The sequence below is a fragment of the Tamandua tetradactyla genome, chromosome 17, assembly GCF_023851605.1.
Source record: "Tamandua tetradactyla isolate mTamTet1 chromosome 17, mTamTet1.pri, whole genome shotgun sequence".
In the NCBI taxonomy this organism is placed as follows: domain Eukaryota; kingdom Metazoa; phylum Chordata; class Mammalia; order Pilosa; family Myrmecophagidae; genus Tamandua; species Tamandua tetradactyla.
This window is the reverse complement of record NC_135343.1, coordinates 59,551,689-59,566,978: the sequence shown is the minus strand read 5'-3', so window position 1 is coordinate 59,566,978 and position 15,290 is coordinate 59,551,689. Positions and strand designations below refer to the sequence as shown.

At 48.5% G+C, this 15,290-nt stretch overlaps 1 protein-coding gene across 2 annotated transcripts in view; it reads right to left on the bottom strand.

Annotated features, from left to right (window-relative positions):
* Positions 1-2,168: 2,168 nt before the first annotated feature.
* TCF7L1 (transcription factor 7 like 1) overlaps positions 2,169-15,290 on the bottom strand; it is a 153,629-nt gene continuing 140,507 nt past the window's right edge. For both annotated transcript variants that reach the window (XM_077134763.1, XM_077134764.1), the window contains 8 exons: positions 8,720-8,852; positions 7,635-7,737; positions 7,346-7,429; positions 6,543-6,686; positions 5,678-5,837; positions 5,498-5,605; positions 4,628-4,703; positions 2,169-3,547 (listed from right to left, as the gene is read on the bottom strand). In XM_077134763.1, the coding sequence (XP_076990878.1) occupies positions 3,114-3,547; positions 4,628-4,703; positions 5,498-5,605; positions 5,678-5,837; positions 6,543-6,686; positions 7,346-7,429; positions 7,635-7,737; positions 8,720-8,852 (1,242 nt within the window). In that variant the 3' untranslated portion in view covers positions 2,169-3,113. The remainder of the gene's footprint in view (positions 3,548-4,627; positions 4,704-5,497; positions 5,606-5,677; positions 5,838-6,542; positions 6,687-7,345; positions 7,430-7,634; positions 7,738-8,719; positions 8,853-15,290) is intronic.

Here is a 15,290-nt window from a genome sequence, read left to right as displayed (position 1 = left end):
TCTCCATCCCTCCAAGGGGACTTTGCAAATACTTCTTTATTCACTGCTTAAATTACTCTGTCTGATGCTCCTTTTATCCACAGTATGGACAGATAAGTAAAAAGATATGGATACAAATAAATAAATAATTGTGGGAGGGAACAAAGGGTAAAATAAATTAGGTAGGTAGAAATACAAGTGGTCAATGAGAAGGAGGGATAAGGGGTATAGTATGTATGAGTTTTTTTCTTTTTCTGGAGTGATACAAATGTTTAAAGAAATGATCATGGTGATGAGTACACAGCTGTGTGATTATAATGTTGAGCCATAGATTGTACACCATGTATGGAGTATTTGTGGGTGAAGATTTCTTGCTAAAAATATTTTTTTTAAAAAAGGACATTGTTGGACATATGAAAAAACTGGAATATAGACTAAGTTTTATATCAATGTATCAGTGTCAACTTTCTTGAACTTGTTAACTGTTCTTCAGGTGTGTATTCAAGTGAATACCCTTGTCCTCAGGAAACGTATATGACAGTGCTAAGTTTAATGGGTGTGATGTACACAACCTACTTCAGGAAGTGCTCAGAAAACAGACTGATGGAATGATATGGCAAATGTGGCAAAATGTTAAAATTGGTGGATCTGGCTATGGGGAGGGAGTAAGGTATGTTGGAGTTCTCTGTACGGAGTTTTTGCATTGTTGTTTTTTTCTTTCGTATGCTGTATAGTGGGGTCACAGTACATTATTATTCCATGTGAGTATCCTGTTATTGCAGCACCATTTGTTGAATTTCTGTTTGGTTGTTTTATTTGTTTCTTTGTTTTGCTTGTTTGTTTGTTTTTTGGGGAAGTGCATGGACCAGGAATTGAACCTGGGTCTCCTGCACGGCAGGCAAGAATTCTACCACTGAACTACCCTTGCACCACCTGCATTATTTTTATGTGCCCTATATTCAAAATAAAAAGAATTTCAAAATAAACATTGTTTTTGAAATTTCTCCCAAGGAAAAAGGGGGGAGGGGGAAAGGATCTGAAAAGACTTAACCTCAAAAAAACAAAAAACAAACATGAAATATAACCACAACAAATGGCTGATAAGCACATGAAGATGCTCAACATCATCAGCCATCAAGGAAATGCAAATCAAAAACCACTTACCATCCTCTGGAACAGCTAGAATCAAAGTCAGATAATGCCAAGTGTTGACAAGGACATGGAGAAATCAGAGCCCTCACCCACTGCTGGTTGGAACACAGAGTGCAGCAGCTTTGGTCAACAGTCTGGCAGTTCCTTAAATGACCAAACGTGGAGTTAACATGACCCAGGAATTCTACCCCTAGGTGTGTGAAAACACATGCCCATACAAAGCATCGTACATGGATGTTCACGGCAGCATTTTTCATAAAAGACTAAATGTAGAAACAATGCAAGTGTCCATCAGTTGATGAATGGATAAATAAAAATGTGGTCTATCCCTCCATCACAAATATTTGGCAACAAAAAGGAATGAAGTATTGGTATATTTTACAACATGGATGAACCTTGAAAACTTCGTGCTAAGTGCCAAGAAGGCAATCACAAAAAGGCTACACATTGTATGATTCCATTAATATGAAATATCCAGAACAGGCGAATCCATAGAGACAGAAAGATTAGCAGTTGCCTAGGGCAAGGATGGCTGGGCAGGGATGGTGATTTCTAAAGCATGTGGGGATACTTTTGGGGTTGATAAATGTCCTAAAGTTGATTCTGGTCATGGATTTACAACTCTGTGAAGATACTAAAATCCACTGAATTGTACATTTTAAATGGGTGAACTATACGTTATGTGAATTATACCCATAAAGCTATTACCAGAAAAAATTGAATTGCAGAGCGAGATACCATAGATACCATGCAAAACAAAGGCTGCTCCTCACATCCTGGCAGTTGCAAGAAGGCAGCATGTGTCAGAAACATCAGGAGAATTTCTTCCAGGTGGCAAAATAACTGACATCAACTGTAAAATAAAGACTCTCTGAGTCTCTGAGACTATATGCTCGGCTGAATTTTTCCAGTTACGTCGGGCATGCTTTATAATCCTCTTCAAGAAGCAATCACCCTCTTTTGCAGGCCAACACAGGGCTTGCTAGGGGACAGGTGGCTTGATTCAACGAAAGGACTAAAGCAACACTCAGAAAAGGTCTTGCAACTGCAATTTTATTTTCTTTTGTGAAAATAAACAACTGGGAGTTTAAATTGTTCCAAAAAACCATAAAAACAAACAAAAAAAGAAATACACATAGAAGAAGTATGTGAGGCGACAGGGTGAGGGGAAGAGGGTCTTTAGAACTTTGGTGGATCGTGTTGGCACGGGCCCAGGTGACAGGAGCCAGTCCTGGGAGCCAGGTACTGTCTGCCCCGTAGGGACGGCCAGGGGAAGACCTCAACCAGTAATGCGGCAGAGCGTGGACTTTTCTGAGGAAGTGGCAGGCACCTTGAGTCCCTTTCAATGTTGGGGAGAACCACTGCAGAGGCCCTCTTTCCCTACCAAAGGTCAGAGGCCAGGAGGTTAGGTCACACTGGGGGAAAGGGGGTGCTGGTGGAGATAAATCAGGCAAAGATAGCTTCTCCCACGGCGATGGCCGCCTTACACCGGGCAGAGGATGAAGCAGACAGAGAGGGACGCACGGTCGTCAGGGCTGCTTAGTACGATGATGTCCAGGAATGGGGTCTAGATGAAGAGGCCCCAGGCTAAGAGGTCACGGCCCCGGCACCCATGCAGACTCAGTGCGGGGAGCTGGGGCAAGTGGGAGACGATGAGAAGAGGGAGAAGGAAGGAAAACGAAAGAGGTGGAGACAAAGGTGTCTTCTGTCCAGGTCCACCCACCACAGAACATAGAGGAAGCGTAACATACTACTTTTCAGTTCTCTCTCTTTTCAAGATTTTTTTTTTCGTTTTGTTTTGTTTTTTAAAAAAGCCTTAAGGTCAGCTACCGGTTACATCTACAAAATGTAAAGCGCTGATGTTACCAGCCGCTTTACAGAACAGTCCAGAGTGGTCAAATATTGACCAATAAAGTTTCCTTTTTCTTCTGAATCTCTGCTCTTGATGAGTCGCTCGTGGCCTGCATAGGCCAGGAGGTGGCTTAGTGGGCGGACTTGGTGACCAGGGACAGAGGTTGAGCCTGGAGCACGGGGAGGGCCTGGTGGGCATGGAGCGAGGCTGGGAAGGATGGAGGGGATGTCAACAGGGCGGTGGGCACGGAGCCCAGGGGCAGGGGCCGGGAGAGGACGGGGGGCTGGCTGCCCATCTGGCCGGAGGAGGTGGCTGCAGCCTTGGCCGACAGGAAGGCAGCCGAGTGGAGCGCCAGCTGGGCCCGGGCCTCGGGCTTGGTGGTGAGGGACAGGGGCTGGGCTTGCTCTGAGTGGGTGGCTGCCGGGGCAGCCGGGGAGGCCAGGGCCGCCGAAGGGGTGGCAGGGGAGTCCAGCGTGCTCCCATGGGAAGAGGCGGGGCTGTCACAGGGCTTCTCGGGGGGCAGGTACTGAACACACGCCTTCTTGCTCTTGGAGGCCAGAGCATCTGGGAAGAAATTAAAGAAAGTGAGTGGCTAGGAGCCCCGGCCGTCCACATGTACTCTGAAATACGGGAATGCTTAGCGCAAGAGAAGGGACAATGTGACACCACTTCTAAGGCTTTCATTTCGAGGAAACTGAGCTCCCAAAACTTGTGCAGAGAATACCAAAATTGAATAAGACCTATGCAGTATGGGATTGGAGGGAAAACAGCTCATTTTGATGCACAACCATCTTCCTTTCCTAAATCTCACCACTTTTGGGATGGATTTCCACTCAATTTGCTTTAAAATCTTTGGCTTCTTGTATAACCAGAGATAGTGTGGCATCTGCTAAACAGCAGGTATACTGTGTCTTTTGCACAATATTCATGTTTCATTTATGTGTAATTTGTATGTGGATGTATGCCCCATAAATTATATAGACACACACAAATAAAAAAAGGAAAAAGAAAGATACAAATCACTGGATACACGAGCCAGGCCTTTTCGCTGGCCTCTGTAACTAAATGCTTGTCAGCATGAACACTTCTGTGCTAAATGTGATTCTGATGTAAAAAGATGTGATACGTTATTTTTGGGCACAAAGTGGCCCCGAATTGCAAGCAAACTAGTTCTTCTGATGTTCAACCAAAGAAGCACTGGAGGAAAATCGGATGCTGTTGGATTCACAGACAGGTGATATGTTCATCTCTAACATGTTGCTTTCCTAAGGCAATTTCAAGGATAATTTTAATTGCATTCAATTTACCCTATACCTTGATTTTAGAACCTAACATTCAAGGGAGATACAACTCAATGGTTATGAAAAGTGCCTAAGCTTCAAGGTGAGAGAATCTGGGGATCAGCTCTTACCTCCACCACTTAGAAAGACTGGGAAACTCCTTATGTTCTTTGGGCCTTTGGCTGGTCCTCTCTAAGAAAGGATATTAGTACACCTATCCTATACAGGAGGACCCTGGGAAGAAGCTGCCATGAAAACGGCCCCTATCCGAGAGCCTGGTTTCCGTGGGAGACCTGGACAGTGCACACAGGTGGGCGCAGCTGTGGTGGCAGCAAGAGAAGGCAGTGGCCTCTCCCAGACTCACCGTCTACCTCTTGGACTTGCTGCTGCAACTGGGTCTGTGATAGCTGCTTTTCTCTCTTCCTCTTCTTTTTCTTGCCCTAAAAAAAAAAAGAAGCCAGAAGAAGAGGTCACCAGTGACAGAACAATGCCGGCTTCCCGGGGGGATGCCCAGACGAGAAGAGAAGACAGGATGTGGCCCACTGTGCCTCTGACCCTCGGCCACGTCAGATGGCACTCTTGCAGGAGGCCCCTGGGGAGGCAGGGTGGGTTTCCTCGGTGTTGCCCGCTCTGCTTTCCCCTACAGCAGCTCCTTCCCATAGGACGTGGGTACCAAGGCCCCCGGCTGCCAGTGTTCTTTAGGCTTGCCTTTGCAGCATTTCTCCTGAGAACAGCAGTTCTTCATCTTTTTCCTTTTTTTTTTTTTTTTTTTTTGAGGCCTGTCTGAATATCTGAGGAAGGTTTGGACCCTCGTACCAGAGAAAGAGCAAGTAAGCACACACGTGCAGAAGAAATGTGCCTGTTTCAGGGACTTTACTGACGTGCCCCTGGAGACCCATCCATTGGTGTCTGAGCCCCAAGCTAAGAACCTTGGCTAGAGACGCTCTTACCACCAGAAGTGGCCTGTGGGTCACACAGCACCCGCTGTATGGAATCAAAGGCTGGGCCAGTTCCAATGGGACCAGCGTGGGTTTAAGTCTGTCCTTGGGACACAAAGACATTTCCTGGTGGGCCTCCTGAGACTTAAAATGCCTTTGCAATTTCTAGAGAAATACAGATCTCTCCCCTGGCCTTAAGAGCCCTTTACATATAATCACGTTCCCTCCTCCCTCCTCCGCGGGCACATGCCACCCGCGGGGCCCAGGCGTCCGTCCCCGTCCGGGCGGGCACTCACGTAGTTGTCCCGGGCCGACCAGGTCGGGTAGAGCTGGGCGTGAAGCTGCCGCTCCTTCCGCGCCAGCTCGTAGTACTTGGCCTGCTCTTCTCGGGAGAGGTTGTGCCACTGCGGGAGAGACAGCCAGGTGACGGCAGGCCCGGGCCCCCGGCAGGGGCCGGAGCCTGGGCTGGGCCTTACCTTCCTGCCCAGGATCTGGTTGATGGCCGCGCTCTCCTTCAGGGTGCACTCGGCCACCACCGCGGCCCGCATCTCCTTCATGTACAGCATGAAGGCGTTCAGAGGCTTCTTGACGTGGGGCTTCTTCTCCTCCTCCTCCTTCACCGCGACCGGGGACTTCCTGGAAGTCGCGCGGCTGAGGGTTAACGTTGCCGCCCCACGGGCTCGCGCCTCTGCGTGGGGGACACGCGCGGCCGGACGCCAACCCGGGTGACCCCACGGCTGCCTTCAGCCCCTGAGCGTCTTCCCCAAGTCGCTCCCAACTTTGAGTCACCTCAAAGCCACGTTCTGAAAGCACCCCAACACCTTCCCAACAAGGGTGCAGAGAGGGTGCTGAGAGCCGCAGCGGCCCTTCCCTGAGCTGGCGAACACTGACAACAGGTGACAAAGGGGACACAGGGCAGGGCACCCCGGGCAGAAACGAGGGGGAGTCTCCTCGACTACGAAGCACCGGCACCAGCTTTCCCATTGTCCATGGCACAGAGGAGAAAGCGCCGGCCTGGGTCTAGCTCAGCTCTGCCCCTGGCGGTCCACGTGACTTGGAGAAAATACTTTCCCCTTCCTCTCTGGGCAGCATCTTCATGTGGATTACGGGGTGGCAGAAGCACAAAACTTTTCAGTTTCAATGGGAGCCTCTGAAACCTGATTCTAAAACATTCCCTAGTGTGAGAAAAGATGCTCGCTATCTCTGAAAGGTTGGGGACAGGGAAACTCCAAGGGAGCCATCCCGAGGGAGAGGCTAGGCCAAGGGAGGCTGCAGGCTGCTGGCCGAATGACACGCGGAGAGGGGAACGGCCGCCCCCACCCCGGGCTCCCTGGTACTTACGCGCTCACTGCTGGGCTCAGGCTGGGGGCTGCTGGCTCCTGCTTGACGATGGGGGATACAATGGCCGGGTGGGGGATCCCTGAGGTGGGCAGGCCAGGGTGGGTGGGGGCCACCATATGCGGGGAGAAGCGGCTGGAGACCAGGCTGTGTAGCGGGTGGAAACAAATGAGGGCAGAGTGAGAGCCCAGGCTGCGAGGCTGCCCCCCTGCAGAGGCCTCTGTGCCCCATGGGGAGGGGTCTGCAAATACCTCTGCAAGGGCAGAGTCTGAGGAATGCGAAGGGCCCCTTGGGGGTCCCCATGCACCAGGTTTGGAGAACACCCAACACCCCTCCCCTTCCCCCAGAAACGCGTGAGAAGGGCTGGAGGGGCAGGGCGGGACCCGTGGCGGGAAGTGAAGGCCTAGGCGTGGGCTGCATTGCCCTCGTCATTGGCGGTTCCACCTGCAGGCAGAGCCGGCCCCTGAGAGAGAAACCGTCACGGACTGCCCCCTCTCCTGACATCATTTCAGGAAAACATCACTCTTCTCCCAGTTCCTTGGCTTCGGTGGGACGTATGCAAAATGCTTCTGTCACACAGAGCCCAGCAAGTGGGAGAATGTGGGGGGACATGGTGGGGATTCTCCCAGAGAGGGGGGAAAAGAGCAGCCCCATGGCCTCCATCCCCAGCTGGGGGCAGGGAGCATGGGGCCCGGGAAGGCACCTCATCACTGAGGGGGAGAGAGCTGGGCCCATGCCTCCCTAACTGAACGGTCATCACTGGTAGACAGACACTCCCAGCTCCCAGCTGCACTCCCAGGACTCACCTGGACATTGACGCATTCATGGCAAGGGCAGGGTAAGGGTGCCGGAAGCCACCGGGCGGAAGGGAGTACACGGGCTGTCCTTGCCTGCAGAGGCAGGAGCAAGGACACCTGGTCAGCAGACCAGTTACCGTGGGGAAGTTCAGGGCAGGGCAGGGGAGGGTGGCAGGAAGAAAGGATGGGCAGTAAAAGAAGGAGGAAGGTCAAGAGCGGGAGTTGGTGGCCAGGGACCCAGAATCGGAGCTGAGGGTCGGGAAGGAGTGAGGGTGGGGAAGGCTGTGGGTTTCCTTACTGTGGGATGAGCCAGCCGAGGGGATGGGGGATTTGTCCGACAGCTCCAGGAGACAGAGGGTAATATGGTGACAGTTCCGATGGGTGAGGGGGCCGGGGGATTCCTGCTTCCCAAGAGAGACGTGTCAGACCGCCCCCTTCCTCTGGGCCCCACCTCACACCTTCAAATCTCATCAGATTGGAGGTTCTGTCCCCGTACCCTCAGATGGCCTGTAGCTCAGAAGGCACGTTTCTTTCGTAATCCCAGCCCTCTACCACCTGCCCGCAAGGACGCATTCAGGGAAGGCGGCACAAATGCACCTTCTCTCTAGCCACGGATCCCGCGTCTGTGGGCAGGAGTAGTGTCTGGGTTCCCGGTAGAGGGGAGGGAGCTGCGTGTGAGGGCGGGATGGGGAAGCCCGGCCTGACCCCCCAGAAAACCTGCTGCATTCATGGAGAAATGAAACTTTGGATTTCTATCCACAGTGTTCTCCCTATGTAATTCGCACTATCCTTTATTTTGCCAAAGGGGATCCCAAGATGCTTTGAACTGTGGCAAGTGAGAGGGAATTCAATGAAGGAGACCAAGAAACCCTGGAATGGACTGGCCTGGTGGGAAAGTTAAAAACAAAAACAAAACAAAACAAAAAACCCGATTAAGCCTTACTTACAGCTGTACTTCTATACTCTGTTTGAAAATGTTTGGTGCAGGGAGGCACAGCCTGCAGCTAGGTTAGACTTCCAAGTCAATGAAACATTAATAGGGATTTGTCTGTCTTTTGGCTTGTTCTGCTCTGGGAGTGTTCAGATTCGAAAGCAAAAGAAGCCGTGGTGTGTGTGTGTGGCGGGGGGAGGGGTGGGGTGGCACAGCAAGGGCTGCTGCGAGCCCAGGGCGCCTCTGCGTCATCTCACTACATTTCCGCCAAGCCTCGCCAGGACCTTACGATGAGGCAAAGATGAAGACGCCGAAGGGACTGGAGGCATTGGGCCCGAGAGGAGACCCTGGAGAGTGGTCTGCACCCTGGCCTGCCCCGGTCCCCGGAAAGAGCAGCCGGCCCGCCCGCGGGGGGTGCGCGTGGTTCAGCCCGGCTCGGCGCCGGGACTCACCTGTCTTTGGATCAATGTCCGGGGAGAGGTGCGTGGGAGGGGAGCCAGGGGAGAAGTGGTCGTTGCTGTAGGAGATGAGGGGGGTCAGTGGGTGCATGTGATGCGGGTGCTGCACCACCGGGACTTTGTTAGCCTGAAAGAGAACAGGGACGAAGTCAGCTGCCATTTACTGGGTCTGGGGGGTGCCCTGGCATCCTCTGCGCAAGTCCCCGTTCAGCCTGACGCCAGCCCCAGGAGAGGCCACACAGCAGGGGAGGGCGGAGTGGGGCGGGGGTGCACCTGCCCCCAGCACAGCCCGGGCAGACCAACCCACTGAACAGTCACTCTACGCCGCCTGGTGCTAACAGCCACGGGCTGCCGAATTATCAACTGCGCTTGGCATGGTCTCAGTGCATTTAAAAAGGCCCCACACCGCCTTCCCAAAGGAACATCCCAGAAGCAGCAGCTCTCAAGTTCAGGGCTGTGGTGAGAGCCTAGGGACAGAGCAGTGGGGTGGGGGGAGCTGCCACTCTCAGACCTCGTGGAATCAGTCCAGGAGCCCTGAAAATCCTTTGCCAACCTACTCAAACCCCACTGAAGGTTAGGAGCACCACTATTAATGTAACTAGCAAGAGAGGAAAGCATTGACCTGTTATTGAAGCATCCCGATTTCAAAGATGTTAAAATGGGAAAAATCTGTGGAATTGGCAAATTGTATTAATTCCTTAATTGTTTTAACTTCATTTGACTCAACAATAAAGATCTTTATTATATAAAAAGAGCTGAAATTTATCAGCTACAAGCTCAACAGCCCTTAGCATAACCTAAGAAAGGAGCTATGATTATACCCACTTTAGAGATAAATAAACTGAGGCTCTAAATAAACTAAGATAAAGTGACTTAGTCCAGGACACAGAATTATTAAGTGACTAAACTGAGACCCTTTACAGCTCTGACAAACCAGAATGGTTTTTTTTGAGTACTACCTGCATCCAAGAGCCCAATCTAAACATTGTCTCCCCTCTACATGGAACATGACACACAAGGGTGTAAATCTCCCTGGCAACATGGGACAGAGCTCTTGGGATGAGCCGGGATGCAGCATCATGGGATTGAGAAAGCCTTCTTGACCAAAAGGGGGAAGAGAAAACTGAGACAAAATAAAATGTCAGTGGTTGAGAGATTCCAAAGAGAGTCAAGAGGTTATCCTAGAGGTTATTTGCACGCATTAAATGGATATCCTTTTTTTAGTTTATGGTGTTTGGAGTGGCTGGAGGCTAGTACCTGAAACTATTGAGCTGTGTCCCAGTAGCCTTGATTCTTGAAGATTGTTTAACTATGTAGCTTTTACAATGTGACTGTGTGATTGTGAAAACCTTGAGTCCCAGCCTCCTTTTATCCAGGGTATGGACAGATGAGTAAAAAAATAAGGGTAAAAAAACCAAATAAATAATAGGGGGGATAAAGGGTAAAAAATTGGGTAGATTGAAATACCTGTGGTCAATGAGAGGGAGGGGCAAGGGGTATGGGATGTATGAGTTTTTTCTTTTTATTTCTTTTCTGGAGTCATGCAAATGTCATAAAAATGATCATGGGGATGAATACACAACTATGTGATTGTACTGTGAGCCACTGATTGTATATGTATGGACTGTGCTATGTGGGAAGATTTTTCAATAAAAATATTTAAAAGCAAGCAAACAAACAGAAACATTATCTGTTAGGGAGAGAATAAGTGTTACTTTTTTGATAATACGGTACCTGAGTTACAAGGGGAGGGGGGATTTGTTTAAAAACCTGCGATGATTTGGAGGCAGCCTAAAGCTGTAAGTCTTCTCACTGGCGCTCGTAATGCAAGCCTCTGCCTGTGCCTTTCTCTGGCAGCTGTATCTGCCCGCAGTCTTGGTCTGTGTTGAGCAGGCTAAGCAGAGAGGAGGGGCAGCGTTTGGAAACAGGGCCCCAATTCGGCGAGTTCCCAAGGGAATCTTCACCCAGAGGGCTCTGCGGTAGAAACGCCCGGTCACCTCCAACAAATTCCCCTCCCCTGGCCGGCTCGTTCCACGCGGCATGATAAATGCTAAACTTGTCTGCTTCTGACTGCTCTCTTACCGGACTGTGATGTCTCCATACATATGAACATATAGCACAGAAAAAGGATAAAGAATTTATTTTACAAACAAGATTTCCAGGCATGCCCAATGCATCTAAACCATGCACTGGGTTTTCCTAGAAATAGCTTTTCTAGGAAAAAAAAAAAGTGATTTTTTTTTAAAGTATTCCAAGGGCAATGGAATTATTACTAAAGTGATAATAAATGATAAAAGAACAACACAGAATGTTTACAACTAATTAATGTTTTTTAAAGACTAACGAGAAGCACACCAAAATGTAAATGATGGGTATGTCTGAATGGTAGAACTATGGGTATTTGTTTTTATTATCTCCCTTTCTGTGTTTTCCAATTTTACTTTAATTATAATCCATTATTAAAATACATATATATTTATTTATAACGCAGCTTTGACATATCGCAAAGCATCTAAAAAACACAATCACCCCATCTTAACCCGGTAACTATTATCGTTTTGGTACCTCTTTCATTCTCACTTCCTGTCCATCCATTTTTTACATCTGTTTACAGATTTTGTTTCCAGCCAGTCATCTTAAAACAGTAAATGGTGTGCTGAAATCCCAATGCCGTGTGCGGCGGGGTCTGCCCTCGTCAGAGGCTCGTCTCCAATACCATGTCGGTGGCAAGGGAATGCTTACCCTTGAAAGCCCAAGCCGACTCCCTTAAATACTCGAGTTCTTCTCGGTCCCCATTAGGTGGCATCATTGTCCAGAAAATGGACTGAGAGGGACTGAGGATAGACTCACAGGAGAAACGAAGGTTAATCTTTTTTTCTGGTCAGTCTGGGAAGATGTGGCCTCTGGGGGTGCTAAGCAGGAATGACTTTCTCCTGGGACTGACCTAGGAAAGGCTCTCTTTGGAGGCTGCTGTCCCATAAAACTGTTCTTTTCTCTCCTCGGGGGCAAGAAGATGTCAGCAGCACCACCTCAGGCCAAGGGCTGGGGAAGCAGACCTCTCAGAGGATGACCCCGGTGAAAACAACAGGCTCTAGCAAAGGCACAGTGACCAGCCAGGCAGCAGGATGTCCCCAGGTGCCCAAATAGCACGCTGGGACTCGAATCCTCCACCCAATCACTCCGACGCAGCCCTGTCTGAGCCCAGGGGTCTCACGGACGGTCCAGTCTATTTCTAGAGCTGGTCTAAGCCAAAGCTCTTTCTTTAAACCCCCAGCCCCAGAGAAGGTGGTGTTTCCTATGCTTTCCATTTTTACCACTTTACTTTCAAGCCCAAAGTCAAGTCCGTGGCACACAGCAAAACGACAGACTGAGATATCGCCCCTCCAGCCCTTGCCACTCTCTCCAGTTCCTTTTCTTGGCCACTTCTCTGAGGTCCTCCGGAAGCCCCCTGCCCCCCATGTTCTTTTCTCTTCCTGACCCTGATTTTAAAGACCAGAAGGCTCGGGTTTATAGCTCAGGCAAAGACGAACCCTAACTGCTAGCATCATGTACAGAGAAGCCCCAGACTTGCCACCAGCCTGTCCAAGAAATATATTCAAGGAATTTTACCGATGTATCTGCACCTGACAGTTTTTGTTTGATTTTTGGTTTTCTATTCTATTTGCATTCGATTGTCTATTTACTGATATAACCACCTTCTCTTTTAGGGGCCAGAACCGTCTCCCAGGGAAACAGTGCCTAAAAGCACAGTTGGGGGGGGGAAAAAGTCCACACAGTGTTGTAGAGCCCTCCTGGGAGGAGGACGAGACGGGAAGGGGCCACAGAGGCCGACAGCTCACTGCTCCTCTCAAGTCAAGCCCCTCTGCTGAAGCTGCACAGCCGCCAACTGAGGGCCTTGAGTGGGGGGTCTCCAGGTACTTGCTGACCCCAGCCGCTCCACGCAATGTTTCTCTCACCCTCCTATCTGGGCTGGATGATCTGCCAGGACAAAAGGCTCTAAAACTTGTTTTGATCACACAGTTTTAATCACTAAAAAGTGCCAGTTTTGCTGGGTACATTTTTTTGCTTATGCTTTTACTGGTATTTTCAAGCAAGGTTTCTTGCAGGACTCTTCCCAAGCCACTTGTACGTTTCCTCGAGGGTTACTTCATTGAAAACCTAGTAATCTGTAAATCTAGCCAGCAAGGCTAAGGAAATTGCAGTATGCTGCGAACCCACACAAAAGTGAAGTCGCTGCTACTGATACCCCACAATGAGGAGTTCCCAGGTCTCCTCTAGGGTACCTTACAGTCAAGATGAATCTCTTCCTACTGTTTTTAGATCGAAATATATAATGACAATTTTCCCCCCACCTGTACCTTAATGGAACATCCCACGCCTGCCTCCATTTTGGAGACCACCAATGGGATTTGCTGCTCGAGATTCTTGATGGAAATTTCCTTTCTTTGCGGGTATCCCATTCCAGGTCCCAGGAAACTCTTCCCGAAACCAGATTCCATATGTAGCTCCTTTCTAGTCCCACGCACTGGCATATCACTTAGCAGGTATTCCCTCCACCTAGCGACAACCATCAAGTATTTAAGGCAACTACTTCGTTCCCTGGGGTCCTTTCTTTTCTATTTCCCTTCTATGCCACATTTTCTGGATGCTTCACTATTCTCTGGCCACCCGTCTCTAAATCATCCCCAAATCTCTCTTAAAAATAGAGGTGGCACAGGCTAGTGCAGAAAATAAGGTGGAATAACTTATATACAATAGTAGAAAGGGTAAATAAAAACGTAATTGAAGTTGCAAGAAGAAACAAATCTCTCTTTCTGCACACGCACATACACCCCTTTCTCTAACAAATAATATTTAAAAGCAAAATGTAAACTCTTGGCTGATTCTGTCATCCTGTCCCACCACGGAAAGGAAATTTGAGCACATGCCTACTACACAGAATTTTCCTCTACAGAGAGAAATGGAAATTCTCTTTTATTTATAAGCTAAATGTTTGTGGAAAATCTCTAGATGGCAGGCCCTGAGTTGGGCAGCCAGAGGGATGGAAGCTGGCAGAGCAAAGATCCTGGGACTCTGATGCCATCGCTGGGCTATTGAACCAATCGGCCCTGTAGAAAATCAGCATCTTGGCATAAGAGTGAAAAATATTTATTTGATGCTGCTGCAGGTCTTGTGGCTGCAGGAGGGGAGAAAACAGACAAAAATACCTGCCCTCACAGTACTTTCATTCTAGCTGGGAGACAGACAATAAACAAGACAAGTAAATAAAATCCATATTAGATAGTGATGAATGCTAAGGAGAAAAATGAAATCAGGGAAGGCAGTTGAGAAATGAAGGGGGGTGGGTGGTAAGTTAGATATGATGACCAGGGAAGGCCTCACTGAGAAAACAACTTGTTCCCCCCAATCTAGCCAATGTGTTTTAACTTTTGTTCTCCCTATTATTTGTTTATTTCTTATCCTTTTCTTTTACACATCTGTCCATACCGTAGATAAAAGAGCATCAGACCCAAGGTTTTCACAATCACATGATCACATTGAGAAAGCTATATCATTATACAATCATCTCCAAGAAACACGGCTACTGGAACACAGCTCTACAGTTTTAGGCACTTCCCTCCAGTCTCTTTAATACACTTTAAACTAAAAAGGGGATATCTATATACATAACCTCCTGGATAACCTCTCAACTCTGGAATCTCTCAGCCAGTGAAACTTTATTTTGTCTCCTCTCTTTCCCCTTTTGGTCAAGAAGATTGAGAAAACAACTTTTGAATAAAGATCTAAACAAATTGAGGAGCTAGACACGTAGAGATGGGGTTGGAGTGCATTCTAAGAAAGAACATAGGTGCAATGGCCTTGGCCTCTGTGGCATTCTTGGCATGTTGGAGACACCATGAGGAGACCACTGGGCTGGAGCAAAAAAAGAATGGGGAGATGAGAGCCTAGAGAAATACATCAATGCACACTTTCCAAGCTCCTAATAAGTGGCAGGCGGTGTGCTGGAGCCTATGAAAGATATAAAGGTATGTCATGAATATCTGCCCTCAATGAGACTTTAAAGGGCTACAGGAGAGAGAAAATATAGAGGGAACTGGAAGGTGCTTTCAGCACCTCCTTGTAAGCAGTGGCAGATTTTTGAGGTCTTTGCAAGTTGGACCAGGCATAAAATTCCTGGGATAAAACCTTCCTTGTCAAAACTCTCCATTTCCCTTTAAGAAAAGAGAATCTTTAAGTTCATTTTATTTGTTTCTTTGGCAACAGCCTTTTTTTCTCCACATAGAGGCTTACACAGAATTTCTTTGAACCTCTTGCAATTCAAATTGTTGCCAGAATGTGTCTCTGTGAATGTCGATTTTCATTTTTTTCGGGGTGGAGTGGGGTGGGTGGGAAATTCAGGTGAGCTCTTTCGTTTTACAAATTCAAGTTCTGTTTTTAAAACTTGGTCTATTTTCTCCTCTCATCTTTTTCCTTTGCTTTGATCTCTTCTGCAGAAGCACTATTTGTCACCCTGTTTTTCAGTTTCTCTGCCCTGTCTCTGTCATCATCGTGGTCGTCAGTTTCA